This window comes from Artemia franciscana, chromosome 8, assembly GCF_032884065.1.
Source record: "Artemia franciscana chromosome 8, ASM3288406v1, whole genome shotgun sequence".
Lineage (NCBI taxonomy): Eukaryota > Metazoa > Arthropoda > Branchiopoda > Anostraca > Artemiidae > Artemia > Artemia franciscana.
This window is the reverse complement of record NC_088870.1, coordinates 52,124,487-52,137,381: the sequence shown is the minus strand read 5'-3', so window position 1 is coordinate 52,137,381 and position 12,895 is coordinate 52,124,487. Positions and strand designations below refer to the sequence as shown.

General features: G+C 35.7%; 1 protein-coding gene across 1 annotated transcript in view; it reads right to left on the bottom strand.

Annotated features, from left to right (window-relative positions):
* The window catches only part of LOC136030555 (nicastrin-like), an 89,335-nt gene that overhangs the window by 63,705 nt on the left and 12,735 nt on the right, over positions 1-12,895 (bottom strand). Inside the window, exons 3-4 of the mRNA XM_065709609.1 lie at positions 12,173-12,296; positions 3,825-3,946 (exon numbers count right to left, since the gene is read on the bottom strand). Of these exons, the coding sequence (XP_065565681.1) occupies positions 3,825-3,946; positions 12,173-12,296 (246 nt within the window). The remainder of the gene's footprint in view (positions 1-3,824; positions 3,947-12,172; positions 12,297-12,895) is intronic.

Genomic DNA, 12,895 nt, shown 5'->3' with positions numbered 1-12,895 from the left:
TTGATGATATTATGGAGAATAAAATAACTATCTAATTATTTAAATTAGCCAAGTCTTTTCTTACTAGCGGCTCCTTTCCAATTTAAGAGAGGGGCTTCAGTTCAACACAAAGAAGCTCTCAAAGTAAGTAAACAAGAGTTTTGGCAATAAGTACACAGAAAACAAAATATCGCTCATTAATGTGAATAGACTACCTGCTAAACTGCTGGTAGTTGATGAAATTGTAGAGGTTGAGATGTTTAGATATCTTGGGAGTCTGAAGTACACCGATGGAAGTCCTGAGTGGGAAACGTATCAACTGCCACACGTATTGCGCGCACAGGAGGCACGTAAACGTAGGAAACGTTTGGAGAAGTGTCACTTTCTCTTTGAAGCTGAGTTGAAGTTCTTCAATATTAAAATTACCAACTCATTCATTTGAGAGAAGACTAAACTGCCATTCGTTAGTAATAAAATTATAAGTTGTACGTGGCTATATCAACTGAATCAACTTAATGGACAAAATTACCAACTCATTCATTTGAGAGAAGACTAAACTGCCATTCGTTAGTAATAAAATTATAAGTTGTAGGTGGCTATATCAACTGAATCAACTTAATGGACAAAATTACCAACTCATTCATTTGAGAGAAGACTAAACTGCCATTCGTTAGTAATAAAATTATAAGTTGTAGGTGGTTATATCAACTGAATCAACTTAATGGACAAAATTACCATATCCAAATCCAAATCCAAATTCATTCAATATAGGGACAAAATTTGTAGCAAAAACTTAAAATACAAACCACAAGGGCTCATTCACAATAATATTTCGTTAATTCCAAGATTCAGCTAATCCTCATTTTTAATATTGGCCGAGTCCAAACTCGTTTATAATAGAGGTCAAATCTGTAGCAAAACATCAAATATAAACTCTGACAGTCTATTCACAATCGGACAATACGAATATTAAATAAAAGAAAAAGGCTTTTTCAACTGAAAGTAAGGAGAAGCATTAAAACTTAAAACAAACAGATATTATTACGTATATGAGGGGTTCGCCCCCTCGTCAATACCTCGCTCTTTACGCTAAAGTCTGAATTTGTTTCAATTCTTTAAGAATGACCCCTGAATCGAAAAGGGTTTAATTAGAATAAATAGCTCTTTTGAAAAAACTGAAAAAACTTTAGCGTAAGGAGCGAGGCACTGGCGAGGGGGCACACCCTTATATACGTAACAATTTCTGTTCGTTTTAAGTTTTAATGTTGCTCCTTACTTTCAGTTTCAAAAAAATTATTTTTTATTTAATTTCTGACCGTTTCTTCAATAATGCTGGAAAATCCGGCGGCCCCATCATGGAAAATTCTCTTCCACAATGAATAATTCCACACCAGAAAAAATCCCCCCTGAAAACGTCTATATACTTCCCAATAACCAATATTATATGTAAACAATGGGCAAAGTTCACAACTTGCAGCACTTCCCCCGGAGGCCGCGGGGGATTAAGTCATCCTCAAAGACATATTTATTAGATTTTTCGACTATGCTGAACAAAATGGCTATCTAAAAATTTTGATAGGGTGACTTTGGGAAAAAATTAGCGTGGGATGGGGGCCAAGTCGCCCTCCAATTTCTTTAAATCGCTCAAAAAGGGCACTAGAACTTTTAATTTCTGTCCGAATGAGCCCTGTCACGATATTCTAGGACCACTGGGTCGATACAATCACCCCTAAAAAAAACAAATAAACACGCATGAACTTTCTTCTGTCAAAAAATATGAAATTCTATATTTTTGCACATCGGAGCTTGAAACGCCTACAGTAGGGTTCTCTGATAAGCTAAATCTGATGATGTGATTTCCATTAAGATTCTACGACTTTCAGGGGGCAATTACCCCTTTTTTCGAGAATCAGGCAAATATTCTCAGGCTCGTAACTTTTGATGGGTAAGACTAAACTTGATGAAACTTATATATTTGGAGTCAGCATAAAACTACAATTCTTTTGATGTACCTATTGGTATCAAAATTCCGTTTTTTGGAGTTTCGGTTACTGTTGAGCCGTGTCGCTCCTTACTTACAGTTCGTTACCACGATCTGTTTGATGAGATTCAGACATCCCTAGTTTCAGCCGAGTCCAAATTCTTTTATAACATAGGTCAAATTATTAAAAAAAAAAAAAACTAAAGGCTTATTCACAACAATATACTACTGATACCAAAGTTGATCCAATCCTAATTCTTAAAACAGATCGAGTTCAGTTTTACCGAGTTCGAATAATAGAGGTTAAAGTTGAAGCAAAAACCAAAAATATAAACCGTGAATGTCTACTTATAATGAAATATTACCAATTTCACAATCCAGCTAATCCAAATTTTTAGAATTGATGAGTCCGAATTCGTTCATAATACGAAGTACAACAAAAACCTAAAATAAAAACTCTAAAGCTTCATTCGCAATAAGGTTTATACTTTTTCTTCTTACTGTCAATAGTACGGAGGCACTTTTGTATATCGTATTACCGGATTAAATTCCAAGCCCTGCGGTGTGTTGCTACAAGCGAGTTCCAACTCTGGACAAAGTATTACCAGCCTGAGATCAATCTAACTGCGCCAATACAGGAACATTAACATCTCGGTAAGATAGACTCGGAAGGAGGCCTCGGGATCTTTGAGTCTGTATAGTACAGTGAAAGACACATGGGGGGAAAGAAGTTTATTTTAAGCTGGGGTTGAAAGTGGAAGAAATAAAATGGATTTTTAATTTAAGGGAAGGGACGATTGATATTGGGGAAAGAGAGAAAAGTTAGGGGTCATAGTGTTAATCCAATCCCTTGTACGATGTGTGGGGAAGATGAAGAGGAGGTTTTTTATTTTTAGAGGTATAGTAAAGAATTGGAGGATCAGAGAAAAGAGTTTTTTTTCATTAGTGTTGACAGATAGAAGGTGGTGGAAGGGATTGGAGGATCACAAGTAAGGGACCTGGCCAAGTATGTTGATGAAGGGCTAATGCATCGTGAAAGTTGTATCTTTGTAAATAATTTCGAGAAGATTCATATATAAGTACTTTTTTTAATTTTTTGTTGGTTTTGTTATGTTTATGTTTTTTTTTTTTTCTATGGCATGACGGCTTTTTTTTGGAACTACATAAATGCATAATTTCGTCTTTCGTCAATTAAAATTAGTAAAGACTATTTTACTAATTTTACTAAATTTACTAAAATTAGTAATGACCAATTAGTAATTAGTAATGACCAATTAGTAATTAGTAATGACCAATTAGTAATTAAAATTAGTTAAGACAGACCAATCAGAGGGGGCAAAAGGACAAGCAGGATGTTCAAATTACAATTTTGACATTCAGTCGCCAATTGCAATTACTGAATGGTGTTTAAAAGCCCTTCTAGAAACCTATTGCAATTAAGATTTATGTTCCATGTGCAATTCTTGGTATATTATTTTGGTATTCTTACTATTCCTAGCTGTTAAAGTCCTTGTCTTTCTTCTTCTTTTTGTTCGTGTTCTAATTCCAACTTGGTCGTTCCCGTTTTCTCTACAGTCTTGGTTTCTGTTATTACTGTTGTTATTATCTGTCATTATTATTATTACTTTGTGTAATAATACCATCTGACCCTTTTAGAACTCTCTCCTAACTGCACTAATACATACAACTCTTCTTATAATACTGCTTACAGCATTTACAGAAAATTACAGAGCATTACAGAAAATTACAGAAAATTTACAGAGCATTTACAGCATTACCACAAAACATTTACAGCGTGTACCATAGTTTGTTGGTATGAATTCGAAATCCCCCATGGATTACAAAAATAGCAAAAAGTACTCACTCGAGTAGTGATTCGGGCATACATCATCGATGGAAAATCTTTCTGGTCTACCTTCGCCTGTTTTATTAAGAACGACAACACCGTTCACTTTACCAGACTCCTTCAAACTTGTCATCATCTCCCTGAAAAAAAGAAGCCAATATTTAAATATTACATATATGCTGATATGTTACAATCAGTGGCAAAATGGGGGAGGGGGAGGGAGAATAGCTTTATTTGGTTCTTTCAATTGAATAATAATCTTATTTTGATAGAACGACTTTATCCCCTCCCCACCTTTAAAAAGCAGTGAAAAATACCTTTTCATGTCGTATTTTCATTAGAAAAATACCTTTTTTAATATTTTCTTGAACAAATTGAGCAAATAACACAAATCACTCCTTTTTGAATTAAAAAAATTCATTTTCTCCGGCAATAAGGGGGGGGGGAGAATAGCTTTATTTGGTTCTTTCTATTGAAAAACAATCTTATTTAGGTATTCCTATCTTAAAAATCAAAACAGAACGAAATTAGCCCCCCGAAATTAGAAGGCAGTAAAAAATACCTTTTCATGTGGTATTTTGATTGAAAAATACCCCCTTTTTTAGTATTTTTATTAAACAAATTAAAAAAACAACATAATTAACTCCTTTTTGAATTCGACAACTATATTTTATCCGTCCTCATATATTTTTAGAATTGGCGCCCTTCGTTACAATTTATTACAATATGCATATTGACAAGGACACACACTATCCAGCTTAAGAATGGTTTTACCCTTTAAGAGGGCAAGTTTAGCTATTTGTTCAGTACATGGTTTTATATAAATCAGAAACTGGAGCAGGTAGGGAAGGATTTCTACATTTTCACAACATTTTATAATTTTCATTTTCATCACTTTGTAAAAAAGAATCGGCGTGGTTTAGTATCTGCAAGGGCGAAAGGCCCAAGCACCAGCGCAAGCTATATCTTTTTTCTTCAATTTTCATTGCAAAAATACTTGTTTTTAATGTTTCCGTTGAAAAAATTGAAAATAGCGAAATTCCCCAATTGGACAAAAAAAAAACAACAAAAAAACACGTTTTTCCCTCCTCCCACTAATTTTTTAAAGTAAAGGCCTCTGAGTGTGATTATTATTTGTCATATAACCATCAACAACACAACATCAAAATGAAATCTTAAGGCTCATCAAGATTAGAAAAAGAGCCAAGGTTAGAAAGTATTCAGAGAACGATATTTTCCCCTCCCTAGATTTTGAAAAATAAATTTTATTCCCACCCATTCCCCCCAAAGTTTCATGAATATGTGCCACTAAACGCAACAATGGCCTAAGGATGTTGTTTCTTGCCTCAGTTCGTCAGTAAAAGAACATCATCTGTCAGAAGTATTACAGATGGCGATACATTTGGAAGAGAATAAAAACTTTTGCTTTCACCTAAAATTAAGTCGAAAATTGTTACGAAGTGGAAAAAAGGCTATTGGGTAAGTCTTTAAGGACGTTCAATATCAAAAATGAAATTATACAAACCTCAACGTCGGCTAACAGTCTCAAAGACAAAGGACTCTTTAGCAAAAATTTCTCAGCACCACAAGGAGCTTCCGCAGCAATTTTGATATAAATTGATACATGATCTTAGATGTGTCAACAGTTCGAAAACATGACGAAAGGCTAATTTAAAACAAAGGAAACATATAATCTCTTACCAATTGTTAAGCGAAACGCTTTCTAATCAATGTACATACAGCATAAATAATGTACACCTTGTGTTCGTAAAGACTTTAATCAAGACAGTTGACACAACAGAAAACTTCAAAACCTGTCAATTATTCAATAAGACTTCTTTTGGGCTGATTTTTAATGTTTTCCAAGCAAGAATAAGAGAATATTCTTAGTGACTGCCCCGTCGAGCTTAAAAAGAACAGCGCTCTGTTCAATCAAAAAACAAAATGTATACTTTTTAACGATGTAAGTTTCATTAAATCTGAATATTTCTATCTCTGGCACAAAACTGGAGCAGTTAAATGGTATTTCTAATATTTCTGGAAAAGTAGATATCGTCTTTTAGTTTTATGTCGTTTATTCGGATCTCTTATTTTAGCTAAGCAAGTTATGGTACTAATTAATTCTGATATTGTTTGGCCACAAAAATTAAAAAAGCTTGTATGGACAAGAGATAGAGGCAGCCTACTGATTCATTATCAGCAAGATCAATCAAACCAAACGTCACAGACCACAAGAAAACAATTCCAAGAGTGCTGCTGGTTTAGAAATCTCTAATCATCGAGCATTTCCGATTTCCGAAAGTGTAATTTCTATCAATTTCGACCAGCTGAACTTTACAGTCGTCACCACACAAGGGTATTTTTCCACTGGGACTGAAGTCCCAGTGGAAAAATACCCTTGTATTGTCCACTGGGACTGAAATTGAAAAATTTCATTTTTCAATTAAAATGAAAAGCTTGTATGGACAAGATAGGGTAGGATGATTCTTCAAGGTATCGAACGACCTTAAAACAAGTTATACTCTTTTATCCACCCAAGATTTATTTTGGCACTTTTAAGTCATTAAGAATTACCCATATTTTTCAATTCAAAAGAATGTCGCCTCAATCCACCCACACGGATGCCAATCATGTGAAATCACAATCGAATCCTTTCTTTAACACTAATGCTATCTCAGCCTTAAACTGTCTTAGACACTTAAAGATATGTAAAAGGGAAACAGCCCCCCCCCCCAAAAAAAAAATGGAAACGGAAACTGCTTGCTTTGATGCACGGTTTATGCCACGAGTATAGTGCGCAACAGTCAAGGACGTATCCAATTTTTTTTCAGGGGAAGGATTTACAAACAAAACCTTTACAAAACGAATCAAAAATTCATTTATATGCATTTTCGTTACTTTTACGAGTCCTTCGAAAATTTCAGGGGTAAAGGCTTAAACCAGGTACCACCCCCCCCCTTCCTGGACACGAACATGGCAGCAATCCAGAAGCACTCAAAAACAGCACTTCTATTACAAGTTAAATCAGTAATAACTTTCTTACTTCTTCCTTGGCTGAATGTGACACTGGCTGGGCGAGAAAATAGTTGGTGCCGTTTATTACCAGTTTCTTATATAGTTAAATTAGTTACATTTAGCAATTATATTATACTAATAAACTAATATTCTACTGCTACAACTAACAAGTCACTACAACACCAAGCCGCCTGAGGCCAATATAGCTACGCATAGCCCTCCTTCATCTCAAGCTATTCAAAGCCTCCTTCTTTACAATCTCCCAAGAAGTTCCCATTTCCCTTAAATCTTTCCTTACGACATCATCCCACGAGTCGCTCTTTGTTTGACCCTAGACGGTGGACCAACAAGGACAATCTTTGGCAATCTGTCATCCTTAACCTGTGGAATCCTTTCGCCCTCCTTCATCTCAAGCTATTCAAAGCCTCCTTCTTTACAATCTCCCAAGAAGTTCACATTTCCCTTAAATCTTTCCTTACGACATCATCCCACGAGTCGCTCTTTGTTTGACCCTAGACGGTGGACCAACAAGGACAATCTTTGGCAATCTGTCATCCTTAATCTGTGGAATCCTTTCTCTCATTATAACCCTAGAAAGCGGGATTGAACTACTTATTCGTACAGCTCATTATTTGAGATACGGTCAGTCAGTCGGGTATTAAAAACAATCCGTATTCAATCTCTTTAGAAAACATATAACGATTCTTCTTCCGTTTTTCGGAGCACCCACACTTGAGAACCATACTTGACCACTGTCATCACCGTAGCTTCATCACTGTAGCTTCACATTTCCCTGAAGTCTTTCCTTACGACATCATACCACGAGTCGCTCTTTGTTTGACCCTAGACGGTGGGTCAACTAGACGGTGACGGTGAGATAAGGTCAGTCAGTCGGGTATTAAAAACAATCCGTATTCAATCTCTCTAGAAAACATATAGCGATTCCTCTTCCGTCTTTCGGAGCACCCACACATGAGAACCATACTTGACCACTGTCATCACTGTAACTTCCAATAGTCTAATCTTGGTTCGCAGACTTTTCTTCATATCCTTCCAAACCCTTATCAACTGTGAAAAAACACCCTGGGTCTAGGTTATTCTAGTATTAACATCTTCACTGAACCTACCGTCTTTACTAATAATATTACCTAGGTAAGTGAAGCTGTCCACCTGATTTAACTTCTCATTCATCAACATCACCTTTTTACCTTCACGAATTTTAAGTTCTAGCGACTTACTCTTTTTTACATTAATATTCATCCTAAACTTGCAAAATGTCTATAAGTTCTTTCGTCTTGCAAATATTTCCGTCTAGGTTGTTTAAATCATAGGGTCCCGGTAGAAATATGGTGTATTTAATAGGATATTTTAATGCCCAGGTCATTAGAAATAGGGATAGATAGTATCCTAGCCTAGGTAAATTTGGTGTAGGAAAAGATAACAGTAATGGCTACAGACTTTTGCAATTTTGCAGGTATAACAATCTAGTTATAACCAATACGCTGCTCCCGGGAAGTTATGATGTTCATAGACTCCAGGATGAGAATTTGAGAGAAACTTTACAGGAACAATTGAATACTAAACTTGGGAGTTTAAAATTTGACAATGTGGAAGATGGTTGGAATAATTTTAGAAAAACAATTTGTGAAGTTGCTGATGGTGTTTTAGGGAAGAAAGTTAAGACTGCAGCTAGTAACATTAGTGAAAAGCTTTCTGTTTAATAGAGAGGAGAAGGGGTTTGTACAAGATTTATCTGAGAGATAGATCATACAGTCATAGATCATATGAAAACAAAAGGAATTTTAAGAAATTGGAGAAAGCATTAAAATATGAACTAAGGAGGTGTGAAGCAGACGCCATGGATAAGATTGCAGAAGATCTGGAAGATTCAGCTAAACGGCATAATAGTAAAATATTGTACTGAATGTTAATAAATTGAGAAGGTGTAGTCAATCCGGACTTTTCCCAGTTAAATATCGGAACAGGGTAACAATTAGTGATAAGGAACGAGTTAAAGAGAGATGGGCAGAACATTTTGAGAATGTGCTAAACCGAGATACAGTTGCAGGAAAAGATAAAGAGGAAAATGAAAAAGTTTGTGATACATTGGATATGAAGGAGAATTTGTCTTGTGAGGAAGGATTAGCGACAGTAATAAAAGGTTTAAAAAATAATAAAGGTCCAGGTGCTGATAGTGTGGTAAATGAGTTTCTGAAATATGATGGTTCTCAGTTTTAGAAATAAGTTGTAGAAGATTATGAATTTAATTTTTGAAAAAGGGGAAGTACCTAACGGTTTTAGGAAAACCTTAATTAAACCACTGTATAAGAAAGGTGATAAGAGTGAGTGTCGTCATTATCGAGGCATTAGTATGGTCTCTGTAGGTAGCAAATTACTAAGCAATATGATACTTTTTATACTGAGAGAAGCTGTAGACAAAGTTTTAAGAGCAGGACAGTGCGGTTTTAGAGCAGGTAGAGGATGTGTCGATCAAATTTTCACTCTTAGGTTAATAACTGAGAAGTGCCATAGTTGTCAAACACCTTCAGTTTTATAGATTATGAGCAAGCATTCGATTCTGTCGATAGAATAGTTTTACCAAAAGTCTTATCCTTGTATGGTATACCAGACAAATAAATTAAAGTGATTAGTGCTATGCACGAGATCAACACCACTGCAGTTAAGGTAGGAAATGAGGTTAGCAGCTGGTTTTGTATTAAATCAGGAGTAAAGAAGGGTTGTGTTCTACCCCCTTTATATCGATTTTTTTATAGACTTTGTCTTGAAGAGCACAGGAAACACAATGGGAGACTATGGAATCAAATGGGGAGGAAAAACTCTCCTGGACTTAGATTATGCTGATGATTTAAACATCCTAGATGAAAGTGTGAGCAAAATGAATGAACTTTTAAAGGTTTTGTGAGTTCAGGGTGCTCGAATAGGTTTGAAAATCAATGTTAAGAAGACTAAGTCACTAAGGCTAGGTATAAGTGAAGATGAAAAGGTGACGTTGGGTAACGAAAAGATTGATCAGGTGGGCAGCTTCATTTACTTTAGTAGTATTATGGTGGGAGCTCTGAAGATGTTAAAAGTAGAATAGCCAAGGCTCAGAGTGTTTTTTCACTGTTTAAAAAAGTTTGGAAGAATAGGAAGATAAGCCTGCAAATCAAGATTAGAATATTGGAAGGTGGAAGCCAATTTACTTCCACCTGTCAGAATAAATAATTAATATAATTCTTCAAATTCTATATTTCTTTAAATATAGTTATTCTTTTTTCTGATGCTATTCACTTGCTCTGGCAGGTCAACAGAACTTCAAGCCGTTAGACAATAAAGGTTTAGAGAACACCATATCACATTAGCAGAGGCCTTTTTTGGGAGGAGGAGGGCGGAGGGGAAAATTACCCCATGTGCATAAATTATAGGGCGCAAAATTTCAAATAAATAATTTAATGATGACGACAGAGGTCAAATATGGCTCTTAAGCATGGGCGCTCCAAAAAGCGGGTGAACGTTTACTAGATATTTTCCGGACAAATTGCCTAGGGATTGTTCTGGGTACCCAGGTGACTGACCATATTTGAAGCAGTATGCTTTCTAGGGCTATAATGAAAATTAAAAAAAAAAACAAGTTTTTTCAACTGAAAGTAAGGAGTGACATCAAAACTTAAAACGCACAGAAATTACTTCGTATATGAAAGAGGCTGCTTCCTCATCAACGCCCCGCTTTTTACGCTAAAGTTTGACTCTTTCTCTCAATTCTTCTTTCTAAAACAGTAAACAGTAAATAATGCTAGTAAATCCTGCTCTCCCTTCATAGAAATTTTCTTCTCCCATTACAAATTCTCGAAGGAAAGTTCCCCCAGCATATCCCCCTCTTCTCAACCCCTCCCCCAAACCAAAAAAATCCTCCTGAAAACGCCTGTATACTTCCCAATAACCATTACTATATGTAAGCACAGGTCAAAGTTTGTAACTTGTTGCCCCTCCCACGGGGACTGTGGGGGAGTAAGTCGTCCCCAAAGACATAGTTATAAGGTCTTTCGACTACGCTGAATAAAATGGCTATCTCAGAATTTTGATCAGTTGACTTTGGGAAAATAATTAGCGTGGGAGGGGGCCTAGGTGCCCTCCAATTTTTTTGGTCACTTAAAAAGGGCACTAGAACTTTTCATTTCCGTTAGAATGAGCCCTCTTGCAACATTCTAGGACAACTGGGTCGATACAATCACCCCTGGGGAAAAAAAAAAAACAAAAACAAAAAAACAAATAAACACGCATCCGTGATCTGCCTTCTGGCAAAAAATGCAAAATTCCACATTTTTGTAGATAGGAGCTCGAAACTTCTACAGTAGGGTTCTCTGATACGCTGAATCTGATGGTGTGATTTTCGTTAAGATTCTATGACTTTTAGGGGGCGTTTCCCCCTATTTTCTAAAATAACGCAAATTTTCTCAGGCTCGTAACTTTTGATGGGTAAGACTAAACTTGATGAAACTTATATATTTAAAACCAGCATTAAAATGCGATTCTTTTGATGTAGCTATTGGTATCAAAATTCCATTTTTTAGAGTTTTGGTTACTATTGAGCCGTGTCGCTCCTTACTACAGTTCGTTACCACGAACTGTTTGATATAATTCCGCTTTCTAGGGCTATAATGAAAGAAAGGTTGAGATGGTCAGGGCAGGTTCTGCGGATGAAGGATGACCGATTACCGAAGATTGTCCCTTTTCGAACAACCATCTAGGGATAAACAGAAGCAGATCTGTCCTCGTCTGGGGAGGGAGGATGTCATAAAGACAGATTTCAAGAAAATGGGAACTTCCTCGGAGGGTGTAAAGAGGGAGGGCTTGAATAGATTGGAATGGAGGAGGAGCGTGGGTAGCTGTGTTTGCCTCAGGCGGCTTGGTGCTGTGGCGAGTCGTTAGTAGTAGTAGTAATATGCCAATTAGCAATTCTATACTGCTTCTTCTGTATTATTTTGTCTTTTTCTGTTTCGTTTTGACGTTGCTTAGTCAAAATTATATTTTGTAGTTTGCATTGTTTCTAAGCTTTCCTTGAAAAACTATAAATTTACTTCCTATAGAGTTGTTTATTTTTGTCTGGGTCATATCCTGCTTAATATCAGAGCCAGTTCAGGCTAGAATATTTTTCGCTTATTTTCTTTATAGATATTGCACAATATTACCATGAAAAATAGTATATAGCCAAGTACCCAGTTTAACTTGACTTGTCCTGAAGTATGGGGACACACACCTTCCCGAATCACCTTTAAACATTCATTAGCAAATAGTTGCTAATTGAAACAGGAGAGGGGAGACATTGTAACTTAAGATCATCTAATTATTACCTTTGAAACAACCTGGTGCTAAGTAAGGCCACATATGGTGAATGAGGACCGATTTCAATCAGCCATTTCAAATCATCTTCACTTTGAATTTTGTGTAGCACACCCACGTTTCCATTCTCATGAGCTGGAAATTAAGCAAGTTATTAATTAATGAAATATTTACTAATGGAATAAACATCTATTAATATAAAAGAATAAGATACATTAATAACAAATTGTTACATATTGAAAGGATTTACATATTGTTTTGGAAAATAATAGAATCAGCAAAAAAAGGATAGAATCAGGTAATATACATTATCCTTTTCAACAAGCCCTCTTATTGACGTGCTACCAGAAATCAGAGTATTTTTTAGGGTTTGCTAGCAAAATCTTGAAGTATCAAGTTTCTTAAAGGTACTTAGGCACAAAGAGTGCTGCCATCTACATTGCTATAACTGAAAATTAGATGACGAAACTGAAAAATATGTGGATGAGGACCGATTTCAATCAGCCATTTCAAATCATCTTCACTTTGAATTTTGTGTAGCACACCCACGTTTCCATTCTCATGAGCTGGAAATTAAGTAAATTATTAATTAATAAAAATATTTATTAATGGAATAAACATCTATTAATATAAAAGAATAAGATACATTAGTAAAAAATTTTTACATATTGAAAGGATTTACATACTGTTTTGGAAAATAATAGCATCAGCAAAAAAAGGATAGAATCAGGTAA